The 13,931-nt window shown below is 40.0% G+C and overlaps 1 protein-coding gene across 2 annotated transcripts in view; it reads left to right on the top strand.

Moving 5' to 3' along the window:
* BLM (BLM RecQ like helicase) overlaps window positions 1-13,931 on the top strand; it is a 90,148-nt gene that overhangs the window by 15,881 nt on the left and 60,336 nt on the right. For both annotated transcript variants that reach the window (XR_011250520.1, XM_069560345.1), the window contains exons 2-3: window positions 10,823-10,924; window positions 12,144-12,844. Coding sequence is in view for 1 of the 2 variants with exons in the window: in XM_069560345.1 (XP_069416446.1) it covers window positions 10,827-10,924; window positions 12,144-12,844 (799 nt within the window). In the remaining variant the exon portion in view is untranslated. The remainder of the gene's footprint in view (window positions 1-10,822; window positions 10,925-12,143; window positions 12,845-13,931) is intronic.

Here is a 13,931-nt window from a genome sequence, read left to right as displayed (position 1 = left end):
TCTGTTGTTCCTTGTGACTGGCTTCTCTCTCTTAGCATAGTATTTCAGGGCTCATCATCATTGTAGCGTTTATCAGCACTACATTCCTTTGTATGACCAAGTAATATTCCGTTATATGGTTACCCACATTTCCTTTATCCATTCATTCATCAGGTGATGGGCATTTGGGTTGTTTCTAGTTTGGGGCTATTATAAATAATGCCCCAATAATCATTCAGATACAAGTATTTGTTTGAATACCTGTTTTCAGCTTTTTTTGAGTATATGTCTAGCAGTGGAGTTGCTGGATCATATGATAACTCAGTGTTTAACTTTTTGAGGAACTGCCAGACTGTTTTCTAAAGTAGCTGCACCATTTTACATTCCTGCCAGCAGTGGATAAGGGTTTCACTTCACATCCTCACCAAAACTCTGTTTCTTTAATCACGAAAAGCGAAAGTGAAGTTGCTCAGTTGTGCTCCTCTGTCCATGGGATTTTCCAGGCAAGAGTACTGGAGTGGGTTGCCAAATGGAGTGGGTTCCATTTCCTTCTTTCATTATAGCCAGTTTAAAAAATAACAGCCTTATTGTGATGTAATTTACGAGTCAAGCTCAATTTTTGAAGGATATTTTTGCTGGGAAAAGAGTCCTAGCTTACTTTCAGCAGATTGAAAGATATTAATCCACTGTGATTGTCATTTTTTAAAATGGAAGTATAGATTTATAATGTGTTCTATTCCACTATCTTATGATTTCCAATTTTACTGAAGAGAAATCTATCCAAAACTCTATCCAAGCATGGTATGATTAGGGGAAGTCCCTGGCAGTCCAGTGGTTAGGGCTCTACACTTTGAATGCCAGGGCCCAGGTTCAGTCCCTGGCTGCAGAACTAAGACCCCACAAGCTGCTTGGTATAGCCAAAAAAGAAAAGGGGGAAAAAACACCCCACAAATGCAATTGATATATTTTGGTATGGATTTATTTTTATCTGTCTTGCTCAGAATATGTTTCCTTTCTTGAATCTGAAGATTTGTGTCATTCATTCTGGGAATGTTCCAGCTGTTATGTTTTCAAATATTCTGCCCCAGTTTCTCCTCTTTCTGGAGCTAAATTTATGTTAGACTTTCTTACTCTTACCTTCCGTGCCTTTTAACTTCTCATATTTTCCATCTCTTTTCTTTATCATTCTGTGTATGCATCTGTTAAGTCAGAAACTATGAAGGATCTTACATTTTACCCTGTTTTTCAGCTCACAAGTTAGCCAGACACATACAGAGATGCTTACACATGTACTGATGACACAGGACACCTGGGTGAGGGATACAGATGGTTTATGATAGCAATACCTTGCATCCGTTCCCTACACCCTAATTCCCCCAAGGTGATGTGATAAGAGCTACATGATACCTGTGCATACAGTTCATGCATTCCAGGAAAGGAACTCCAAAATTCAGAGACTATGAGCACTTGAGGGTTTCTGGCTTATCTTCCAGAGAGATTACTTTTTTACCTTGAGATGTAGGTAAATCTCCCCTGGCTGAGAGAGGAAGGGACCTTGAAGTTTATTATCCTGAATGGAGGGAAACATCTCCAGGGAGAGAAAAGAAAGGGCTTTATCTTTGCTACTGTGAGATGTCTCTGGGGAGTGTGTGACCCTGGACTGCTCCAGAGGAATACAGCCACCAAGGCCATTTGCTGCTTAACATGTCCTTTGCTCAGAAGGCTTGGACCACGCAGGAGTGTGAGAAATCCGTGGAGACAGATCCTGGACATTTTCTTCTGATTTTCCCCCCAGGTTACTAATTTCCTCTTCAGCTCTGTGTTGTCTACTGAAACAATGTACTGGTTCAAAATTGGGAAAGGAGTACATCAAGGCTGTATATTGTCACCTTGCTTATTTAGCTTATATACAGAGTGCATTATGCGAAGTGCTGGCTGGATGACTCACAAGCTAGAATCAAGATTGCTGGGAGAAATATCACAGATATCTAGATATGTACATATATATGTAGATATGTATTTGTGAGAAATATCACAAATATCTAGATATGTAGATGATACCACTCTAATGACAGAAAGCAAAGAGGAACTAAAGAGCCTCTTAATGAGGGTGAAAAGGAAAGTGAAAAAGCTGGCTTGAAATTCAGCATTCAGAAAACTAAGATCATGGTATCCGGTCCCATCAGTTCATGACAAATAGAAGGGGGAAAAGTGGAAGCAGTGACAGATTTTATTTTCTTGGGCTCCAAAATCATTACAGTGATTGCAGCCACAAACTTAAGCTGCTTGCTCCTTGGAAGGAAAGCTATGACAAACCTAGTGTATAGTCAAAGCTGTGGTTTTTCCAGTAGTCATGTACAGACGTGAGAGCTGTACCATGAAGAAGGCTGATCACTGAAGAATCTATACTTTTGAGTTGTGGTGCTGGAGAAGATTCTTGAGAGTCCCTTGGAATGCAAGGAGATCCAACCAGTCAATCCTAAAGGAAATCAACCCTGAATATTCATTGGAAAGACTGATGCTGAAGCTCCAATACTTTGGCCACCTGATGCTAAGAGCTGACTCACTGCAGAAGACCCTGATGCTGGGAAGGATAGAAAGCAAAAGAAGGGTGTAGCAGAGGATGAAATAGTTAGATAGCATCACTGACTCAGTGGACATGAATTTGAGCAAACTCTAGGAGATAGTGGAGGACAGAGGAGCCTGGTGTACTGTAGTCCATGGGGTTGCAGAGTCGGACACGACTGAGCAACTGAACAGTTTACTGTTCTACAAAGTCTATCTGTTGAATTCTGAATTTTGGTTATTGTAGCTTTCATTCCTAAAAGTTCTGTTGACAAGGTCAATCTAAAGGTTGTGTTTACTGCAGATATTTTTAAGCTTGTCTTTTATTTTTGAAAACGTAAGTTTAATAGCTTTATACTGCTATGTCTGATATGTTTATTTCAGTTTAATAGCTTTATACTGCTATGTCTGATATGTTTATTTCAGTTTAATAGCTTTATACTGCTATGTCTGATATGTTTATTTCTGTTACAACTAATTCTCATTCCTGGTGCCTTGTTTCCATTTTGTGCTTGACTATTTCTGTTTGCTACACATTGTCTCCTGGTAACTATTTAAGGCATAAGGTAAAGGGCTTGTCCTCCAGAGACATTTCTGCATTTGTTTCTGCCAGGTCCCTTGGGGTTAGGATTGCTTTAATCTAAATTCATGACTTGAATTTTTTTTTAAATATGTGATTGATTAAAATTGGGTTGAGAAGATTTTCTTGGGCTTGTGGTTTCAGGGTCTTTCCCACTCAGCACCTCACTAATTGGTAACTTTATTTGTAGATACCTGGGGATAGAGGTGGGGTTTAATTTTAGTTTACCTTTGCCCAAATGATAGAGCCCTTTGGGGTGACGGTTTTATGGGGAAACAGTTCCCACCATGGTTTTGCCTTGACTTTGATTCTCTCCATCTTTTCCCTCCAAGGCTAGCAAAACTGATGTTCAAATTCTCAGAATTAGACAGCTGTCCTCAGGACAAAAACAACTGTCAGTATTCTCCTTACCTCTCTGGGTTCTCACTTTTGACTTGATCATTTTATCTTCTTGTCAGAGATTTACTGTATATAATCATTTCTTCTTTTTTTTACCTTTATAAAAAATTATTTTATACTGAAGCATAGTTGAATAACAGTGTTATGTTAGTCTCACCTGTACAGCAAAGTGATTCAGTTATACATACTTACACATGTATCCTTTTTTAGATTCTTTTCCCTTTTAGGTTATTACAGAGTATCGAGCAGAGTTCCCTGTGCTATACAGTAGACCCTTGTTGGTTATCAGTTTTAAATAAAGCTGTGTGTCCGTGTCAATCCTGAACTCACAATCTATTCCCCCAACCCTGTATTTAATAATTTCTTATTTTATCCAGCACTAATCTAGTAGGATCAATTGTCAATAAGCCTTTTCTGTAAGGGGCCAAATAGTAACTATTTTAGGCTTTGCAGGCTAGACATTCTCTGTTATAACTTCCCAACCATGCAGTATGTGAATAAATAGACATTGTTGTGTTTCAATAAAACTTTATTTAAGAAACATAGGCTGCAGGCTGGTTTTGGCCTGTAAGTCATAGTTCTAGAATATATTGTGTGCTCATTATGTTAATAACATTTGTTAAATATTGCTTACTTTCCTTATTTTGTTATGTTTCTCTCATTACACATGAAACATTATATTTTGGTTTTTCTTTTTCAAAGTTGAGTACCATGCTGTTTAAATTAGTTACACTTAATATGATTATAATATTTCTAGTGCTAGTTCCCATCCCATTGTTATTTTGCATTCTCGCCTCATGCTTTTGTCAAATGAAGTGTTTTTGTTGAGTTTTGTGAAATATTCTTATGGCAGTTTAATTGGAATTATATTAAACTCACTAATATAGAAAGAAGTATCTTTGCTATATTTAAACCTTTCTTTTAAGAATATGAAATATATTTCTTGATCCAAATCTTTCTTTATTCTTCCCAGTAATATTTGGTCATTTTCTTTATATCATGGAGATGTATGTCTTTTGTTAGGTTAATTGGTAGCTTAATGTTTTTCATGCTATTGTTAATTGAACACTTGTTAGAAATTATATTTCTAGTTAGTTATTACTATTACATGAGAATACATTTGACTTTTGTGGATTTATATTTATCTTTTATTTGCCCACTTTCCTGAAGTTTTAATTGTCTATTGTTAATGATTGATTTTCTTTGGATTGAGTTAGTATATAATCAAATTGTCTACATGTAATGATATTCTCACCCCTTCTAGTATATTTCTCCTTTTGCATATTTTTGCATTGGCAAGAATGTCCAGCGTGAGAGTGAAAATAAGAGAACAGTCTCATTTTTGCCCCTATTTTTAATAGATTCACCTCTGTTATAAAATATAAGATATAGTATTGGATCTTGATTTTAAGTACTTCTAATTTTATGTTTTAGTGTGCCTGTTAGAAATGATTTAACAGACACCATTTCAAAGATACATTGATAATAATACTGTGTGAATCCATATATACGAATCAAGAAATTCAAGAACAGGCAAAACTAATCTATGGTGATAAAGTCAGATAGTGGTTATATATGGTGTATATTAACTGGGAAAGAGCATGGGAAAGCATACTAATGTGCTAGAAATGTTCTATACCTCTTCTTAAAAGCATTACTGCTGAAGGCTGTGGCATAGGAAAATTATGTCCTTGCTGCCGTGCTTCAGAATATAATTGATTAGAGGATGCCACCCTGTGAGGAATAACCAAAGAGCAGTGTAGCTTGAAAGTAGGGAAGGACACATTAAGGTTGAGATGGTAAAGAATCTGCCTGCAATGCAGGAGACCTGAGTTTGATCCCTGGGTTGAGAAGATCCCCTGGAGAAGGAAAGGGCACCCCACTCCAGTATTCTTGCCCAGAGAATCCCATGGACAGAGGAACCTGGCGGAGCTGCAGCCCATGGGGTTGCAAAGAGTCCGACACAACCGAGCAACTAACACTACTGCTGACTACATACTGACTGAATCCATGATATATCACCACAGTTACAAAATATTTAGTCAAACATATGTACTATTAAGATGGTTAAATATATATCAAATCATGCAGTGGAATAATGTTAGAAATCTTTATTATAGACTACTGTGGCTAGTTTTGATCCAAAAATCAATGAAGTATGGGAAATTTGCAGAAGGATGAGACAGGAACAGTAAAGCCTGAGAAGGAATGTTAGGTCATGTGATGATGCCGTGGACCCCTTGTCCTGCTTTGTCTTAAGGCTGAAGGTCGTAAAGTATTCTCCACTGGGACTTCCTTGGTGGCCTAGTGCTTAAGACTTCACCTTCCAATGTAGGGAGCATAGGTTCGGTCCCTGGTCAAGGAGCATAAGATCCCACATGCCTTATAGCCAAAAAATCAAAACATAAAATACAGAAGCAATATTGTAAGAAATTCAATAGAGACTTTTTAAATGGTTCACATAAAAAAAATATTTTAGAAATAAAAAAATATATACCTTCTCCATTAAAAAAAAAAAATCAGGGTGGGGAATTCCCTGGTGGTCCAATGGTTAAGACTGTCCGCTTCCACTGATGGGGGTGAGGATTCAATCCCTGGTTGGGGAACGAAGATCCTGTATGTTGTGCAGCATGGCGTGCACACACACACACCCCACCCACCCCCACCCCCGCAAGGCTCTTTGGAGAGATGCCTGATTCTGAGTCTGGGGCAAAAAACTGCCACAAGAGAAGTCTGGGACATCTTTTTATTCCAGGTAGTAAAGAAGCTCTCAAAGCCTAACTTTATGTCAAAAGGACTGAAGAGCCAGTCCTGGTATCTGAGTGATCTCCTGGGCCCAGCAAAGAAACCAGGTTTCCAGAGTCTTGAAGGCAAGGGGTAACACCCCAAACATGGACACATTTTCCACTCTACCTTCATTGGCTGAGCAGCTGCCAAGAACAAAGGCCGCATCTCCTGATAACCTGGCAAACAAATGCAGTATTGCCTCACAAATTGACTGCTTCTCTGAGGTACTGACTGGTGTATTTGGGGAGAAACTTCAAAAACGAGTTGAGGAGCGTCTGTCCTTCTGTGAGACTGGAGAAATTCCACAAAAGAATCTGGGTGTCGTGACGGAGGCAATGGTTCAGGCAGAGGAAGCGGCTACTGAGATTACTAGGAAGCTAGAGAAACAGGAGAAGAAATGCTTGAAGAAGGAAAAGAAAAGGCTGGCTGCAGTTGCCCTAGTATCTTCAGAAAATAGTCGTGCCCCAGAGGAGTATGAGGAGACAAGTGAAAGACCCAAAAAGAAGAAAAAACAAAAGCCCCAGGAGGCTTCCTTGGTGGCTCAGATGTTAAAGAAACTGCTTGCACTGCAGGAGACCCGGGTTCTATCCCTGGGTTGGGAAGATCCCCTGGAGAAGGGAACGGCTACCCACTCTAGTATTCTTGCTTGGAGAATTCCATGGACAGAGGAGCTGGCAGGCTGCAGTCCATGGAATCACACAGAATCAGACACAACTTAGCGACTATCACTAACGCTAACAGGAGGCTCCTCTGGAAAATGGAATGGAAGACCTGTCTTGTCTCTTTTTCCAAACCCAAGGAAAAAAAATCTTTTTCCAGGGAGTAGCTGGTCAGTAGTGATCTTGAAAAGAGGTGGCACTGGAAGTCTTCCCAAGAGGAAGAAATCTTTCCCCCAAAAGGAACCAGTTAGTGACCCCAAGAGTCAGGAAATAAGAGGGTCCCCAAGAAAAAGAGGAAATTGTCCTCCAAGGAGGAGCCTCTCAGCAGTGGACCTGAAGAGGCTACTGCCAGCAAGAGCAGCGGCTCCAAGAAAAGAAAAATCCCAGGGAAATTAGAATAGACATCTCCCTTGTGGGGCGTAATGTGTGGAGGTATTTCCCAGCCCATCCTCTAGAGCCCAATAAAAATCAAAACTAAAGAAGCACAAAGGACTGAAGAGTCAAACTGGAAAGGCTTCCTCTGACCAGTTTTGAAATAGTTTGAGAATCCGTAAGGGTGATAATGAGAAACCTATATGCAGGTCAGGAGGCAACAGTTAGAACTGGACATGGAACAACAGACTGGTTCCAAATAGGAAAAGGAGTATGTCAAGGCTGTGTATTGTCACCCTGCTTATTTAACTTCTATGCAGAGTACATTATGAGAAACACTGGGCTGGAAGAAGCACAAGCTGGAATCAAGATTGCCGGGAGAAATATCAACCTCAGAAATGCAGATGACACCACCCTTATGGCAGAAAGTGAAGAGGAGCCAAAAAGCCTCTTCATGAAAGTGAAAGAGGAGAGTGAAAGGGTTGGCTTAAAGCTCAACATTCAGAAAACTTAAGATCACGGCATCTGGTCCCATCACTTCATGGGAAATAGATGGGGAGACAGTGGAAACAGTGTCAGACTTTATTTTTTTGGACTCCAAAATCACTGCAGATGGTGATTGAAGCCATGAAATTAAAAGATGCTTACTCCTTGGAAGAAAAGTTACGACCAACCTAGATAGCATATTGAAAAGCAGAGACATTACTTTGCCAACAAAGGTCCGTCTAGTCAAGGCTGTGGTTTTTCCAGTGGTCGTGTATGGATGTGAGAGTTGCACTGTGAAGAAGGCTGAGCGCCGAAGAATTGATGCTTTTGAACTGTGGTGTTGGAGAAGACTCCTGAGAGTCCCTTGGACTGCAAGGAGATCCAACCAGTCCATTCTGAAGGAGATCAGCCCTGGGATTTCTTTGGAGGGAATGATGCTAAAGCTGAAACTCCAGTACTTTGGCCACCTCATGCAAACAGTTGACTCATTGGAAAAGACTCTGATACTGGGAGGGATTAGGGGCAGGAGGAGAAGGGGACGACAGAGGATGAGACGGCTGGACGGCATTACTGAGTCTGAGTGAACTCCGGGAGTTGGTGATGGACAGGGAGGCCTGGTGTGCTGCGATTCATGGCAAAGAGTCGGACACGACTGAGCGACTGAACTAAACTGAACTGAACTGAACTGAAGGGTGATAATTATATTGAATTGAAACATACCTAATGTTTAATCCATGAATTTATAATGGTACTGAGGAAAAAAATTGACCAATAGAGGTTACCAGAGAATTAACTCATTATTTTGAAAACTAATAAAGGGGGAAAAATCCAACATTTATCCTGTCTTTCCTATGTGATCTATGCTGCTGGGTAAAAAACCAGTAGATCAGAGTACATTTCTCTTGGTAGAAATAGTCCAGCTAATGAACGAAGAAGGAATGACAGAATTAAAACATCACTGTTTTGAGAGGTTGGCTTCTGGAATGGCGAAGTGAGGACCCTGGGATGTGTGTGCAGATGAAACAATATTGGATGAGCTGACAATTTTTGATAAATGTTGATAATGAGTACATAAGAGTTCATTATACCTTTCTGTCTACTTTCTGGCGTTTATTTTGTAACAACTTTATTAAGATATAATTCACATAGTTATTCAGTGTTTATTAATTGGGCTTCCCAGGTGGTGTGACTGGTAAGGAACTCTCCTGCCAGTGCAGGAGACATCAGAGACATGGGTTTGATCCCATGGGGAAGATCCCCTGGAGTAGGGCATGGCAACTCACTCCAGTATCTTGCCTGGAGAATCCCATGAACAGAGGAGCTAGAAGCCATAGGGTCTAAAGAGCTGGACATGACTGAAGCGACTTGTTGTTGAGTCGCCAAGTCGTATCTGACTGTGACTCTGTGGACTGCAACACACCAGGCTTGGACACAACTGAAACTTCTTAGCATAATTAGTTATTTTACTGAAGGCATTTTAAAGAGGAAGAAAAGGCAAACATCATTTTTTCTTCCAGGGAAGGGGGAGCAAAATCGATACTGTAATCATCTTCATCAAGCTCAACACATGAAGATTTCTTCCACTGAATTTGCTTCCAAGTTTTTCCTTTTTTCACTATTATCTAAAGTACTGAACTGAACTGAAAGTACTTGTTAAACATAGTTTATTTTAATTAGTGAGTGGACTCTGATATATGTAAAAGTTCATATTTCCATGAATATCACTTGGTATTTTTAGCCCTTCCTCCTAAGCTATATGGCATAAAATAAGATCTTTGGTAAAGATAAAATGAGAAAGAAGGTTATAGCTCTTCACTCAAATAAGAATTGATTACTGCCCATATATTCTGCTATTCCTTCCTCATTTGGCCCCAGTAATTTTTTAAAAATAAATTTGTTTATATTTAATTGGAAGATAATTGCTTTACAATATGGTGTTGGTTTCTGCCGTACATCAACATGAATCAGCCATAGGTATGTATACATGTGTCCTCTCCCTCTTGAATTTCCCTCCCACCTCTCACCCCAGGCCTCAGTCATTTTTTTAAATTTTTATTTATTTGGCTTCACTGGGTCTTAGTTGTCGCATGGGGGATCTAGTTCCCTGAGCAGGTTTTGAACCCAGGCCCCCTGCATTGGGAGCTCGGAGTCTTAGCCACCGGATCACCAGGAATGTCTCCAGCCCCCTTAATTTTAGGACGGCTTAACCTACACATTGGTGGTTAATGCTTGTGGGGGTGGTGCTCAGTTATGTCTAACTCTTTGTGACCCCGTGGACTGTGGCTTGTCAGGCCCCTCTGTCCACGGGATTTCCCAGGCGAGAGTACTGAGGCAGGTTGCCGTTTCTTCCTCCCGTAGATCTTCCCAGCCTAGGGATCGAACCCTCATCTAAACCTCCTGCATTGGCGGTTGGGTTCTTTACCACTAGCACCACCTGGGAAGCCTCTAAGCTACATATTATCCCAGGAATTAGCTCAGCAGTGTCTCAATTCATATGCTTGGTGAAAGTATTCTTTCAGGTTGAGACTAGATGATTCCAAAGCACAGCATCTTGCTGGTAAACCGTTGCTCTCACTGACAGTGCTCATCTTTCTTTTCCCATTTCCCCCTCAGGCAGAGAACTGTTATTGCTTTGTTCTTTGGATTTTCAGTGTGCTTTGATCATTTTCTCACACTTCTCTCCCCATTTGCCTTCCCTCTATTCTTCAGACCTAGGCCAGGTCCCCTTTTTCTGCAAGCCTTTTCCTAATACACCCTTCCCTAATAATATCTTTTGTGCTTTTTTTAGCATTGGGGGAAAACCAGGTCATTTTGCTATTTAAGTGAGCCTTCAGTTAGTTAAAGATTATGTATTTCAAATGTCACCTGTCTTAAATGTCAAAACAGTTTTTTGACCAAAAAACGTCTCATTACTCTGGGCACAGTTGGAACAGTAAATATTGTGATTAATGCAAAGCGTGTAATTCCACTGATATTTTTCTCCTTCATTTTTTAGGATCATGGCTGCTGTTCCTCAAAATAATCTACAGGAACAACTGGAACGTCATTCGGCAAGAAGGCTTAACAATAAATTGAGTCTTTCAAAACCGAAATCTTCGTAAGTACTTTAGTTTGCTTTCATACAGGCACCAACACTCAAGTGAAAAGAAACATCTCTTACAACTCTTTCATTGTAGAGATGAGAAAATGAAGCTGAGAGGGTCAGTGGTTTTCCCACTTGCAAAATAATAATAGAGCATGTTTTAGCAACTCCAGGTAAGGAATTGTTCAGCACCTTTGCACAGTTTCTAGCACATGATATTTGCTCAATAAATATTCGTTGAGTGAACAATGAGTCTTGTAAATATGAGCAAATTGGTATTTTTTATTTTTTAATTTTTTTTGGCAGTGCTGGGTCTTCATTGCTGTGTCTGTTTTTCTCTGTTATGATGCATGGGGGCTGCTCTCTGGTTGCAGTACACAGGCTTCTCATTGTGGTGACTGCTCTTGTTGTGGTTCCTGGGCTCCAGAGTACAGAACCAGTAGTTGTGACAGCCGAGCTTAGCTCCTCCCTGGCCTGTGGGATCATCCCAGACCAGGGGTCGAACCTGTGTCTCCTGCATTAGTAGGTGGCTTCTTTACCACTAAGCCAGCGGGGAAGACCCAAATCGGTATTTTTAGCATCTTAATATAATTTTATGTTCTTTTCAAAAACCATTTGTAAGGAAACTCTAGCTCTCCAGTTCTGTTCTTTCCTTCAAGCTGTATTCCAAAGTCCTAACAAGACCTAATGACATATAGCCCTCATTGTACCCTTAGCAGGTTCTGGGCACATTCTTTGTGCTTGACTTTAAAGTGACCATTGACCTTCATGTCAGTAAATCCAGCAGATGTCCAGGGGCCCTTGCCCCTTTCACCTGGCTTTCAGATTTCAGCATAGCTGGAAGTTTTTAATTGTTTTCCCCATAAAACTTTTATCAGAGTCGCAACTAGTAGTCACGTTTGTGTCTCTTCTCTTCTTTGCTTCTGCTTTCCCCCTCTCTGGAGAGGTTGTTAATTAAGGACTACTTTGCCTAAGAGGCAAAGTAATGGGAATGGCCTGGATAGTCTCAAAGCTGAGTGAGGAACTCCTGAATAGGAAGGATCAGAGGATACAAAGCATAATGTAAGTTTCCTTACATATTTAGTCAGAGAGGCATATAGATTCTTTGCTCATTTGGGATACAATGAAGGTAAGTCATTATATAAATTAGTAAAGGAAAACAAATCAGATATTGTATACTTTCTGGGTTTGTTAAAATTAATCCATCTAATTCAGTTTTTCGATTCTTTTTCAGAGGTTTCACTTTTAAAAAGAAAGTGCCTTCAGCCAACGATGTCTCTGTAACTAGTGTGTCAGTGGCAAAAACACCTGTGTTGAGTGATAAAGATGTTAATATCACTGAGGCCTTTTCCTTCAATGAACCTTTACCCCATACCACCAATCAGCAGATGAGGATCAATGACTTCGAAAGCGCTCCATCTGGACCGCAGACTAGGAAAGTTGGTTCAAAACCATTATTGCCAAGTTTGTCGCAGGCTCCCCAGGAAGTTTCATGTACGGCCCAGAACACACCGGTTATAAAGCAATCCCACAATGCTACTTTCAAGAAATTAGAATTTAGTTCCTCATCAGATTCTCTTATTCCCTTCAATGATTGGGATGATATGGATGACTTTGATACTTCTGGAAATTCTAAAGCATTTGTGACACCATACAAAAGCCACTTCATAAGAGTAAGCACTGCTCAGAAATCAAAAAAGTCTAAGAGGAACTTAGTAAACGCACAGTTTAATAAAACAAATACAGGGAAGACTGATTTGGCTCCCTCCTCCTCTGAGAGCAAGCAGGAACATTTGACTGCGAAACAGGAGGATGACTCAGAATCGTTAAGTAGTGATGTGATTTGCATTGATGATGACCCTGATTTCGAAGAGCTGATAAATGAAGATACTCAGGAAAACCACTCGTTAAAAACTCATTTGGGAGCGGAAAGAGGTAAAAATTATTATTTCATTTCCATAGGTTGATTGTATTAGTTTATTCAAAGCTAGACATTGGAAAGAGTAGCAAATATAATTTAACTTTTGTCATTGGGATATATAGAGGTGCTTATTGAACCATCTCTTGGCCACGTTCTTGCATACTAAGGGAATGAAAGATTTTATTCTGCTGCTGCTGCTAAGTCGCTTTAGTTGTGTCCGACTCTTAGCGACCCCATGGACCGCAGCCTACCAGGCTCCCCCGTCCCTGGGATTCTCCAGGCAAGAACTGGAGTGGGTTGCCATTTCCTTCTCCAATGTATGAAAGTGAAAAGTGAAAGTGAAGTCGCTCAGTTGTGTCCAACTCTTAGCGACCCCATGGACTGCAGCCTACCAGGCTCCTCCATCCATGGGATTTTCCAGGCAAGAGTACTGGAGTGAGGTGCCATTGCCTTCTCCGTTATTCTGCTAATACAGTTTTTATATTAGCAAGGATAGTTCTGTGATTTTAAATACGAAGAAATATGTGGAGAATATAATGCTTAATGGAGAAATGACTGTGATATCACATGTGGAATCTAAAAAATAATAAATATACAAAACAGAAGCAGGGACATAGAAAACAAACTTATGGTTACCAAAGGGGAGAGGGAAGTAGGGGGGACAAATTAGGAATATGAAATTAATAGATACAAACTGCTATACATAGAATAGATAAGCAGTAGGGACTTATTGTCTAGCACAGGGAGTTATACCCATTATCTGGTGATGTCCTGTAACAAAATCTGCAAAACCTGAATCACTTGGCTGTCCACCTGAAACTAACCCGATATTGTAAATCAACTATGCTTCAATAAAAAGAAGAGACGGTTCCGTAGAAGTTCAGGTGGCTTCTTGATGGTGTGCTGACTAGTTGGTAGTAGAATTGGGATGTAAAACTAAGCCTTTGTGTTATGATTCTTTTATGATTTGCACTACCTAACATTGATGAGTGATACAATATAATCATGCTATTCAAGTATTATAAATTACATTCAAATAGTTTTCTGTTTAGGTCTCATAGTTATTAGATGTGTAGAACTTAATAGCTGAGATCAGCCATA

The sequence above is a fragment of the Ovis canadensis genome, chromosome 18, assembly GCF_042477335.2.
Source record: "Ovis canadensis isolate MfBH-ARS-UI-01 breed Bighorn chromosome 18, ARS-UI_OviCan_v2, whole genome shotgun sequence".
NCBI lineage: Eukaryota > Metazoa > Chordata > Mammalia > Artiodactyla > Bovidae > Ovis > Ovis canadensis.
This window is presented reverse-complemented; position numbering and strand designations above follow the sequence as displayed.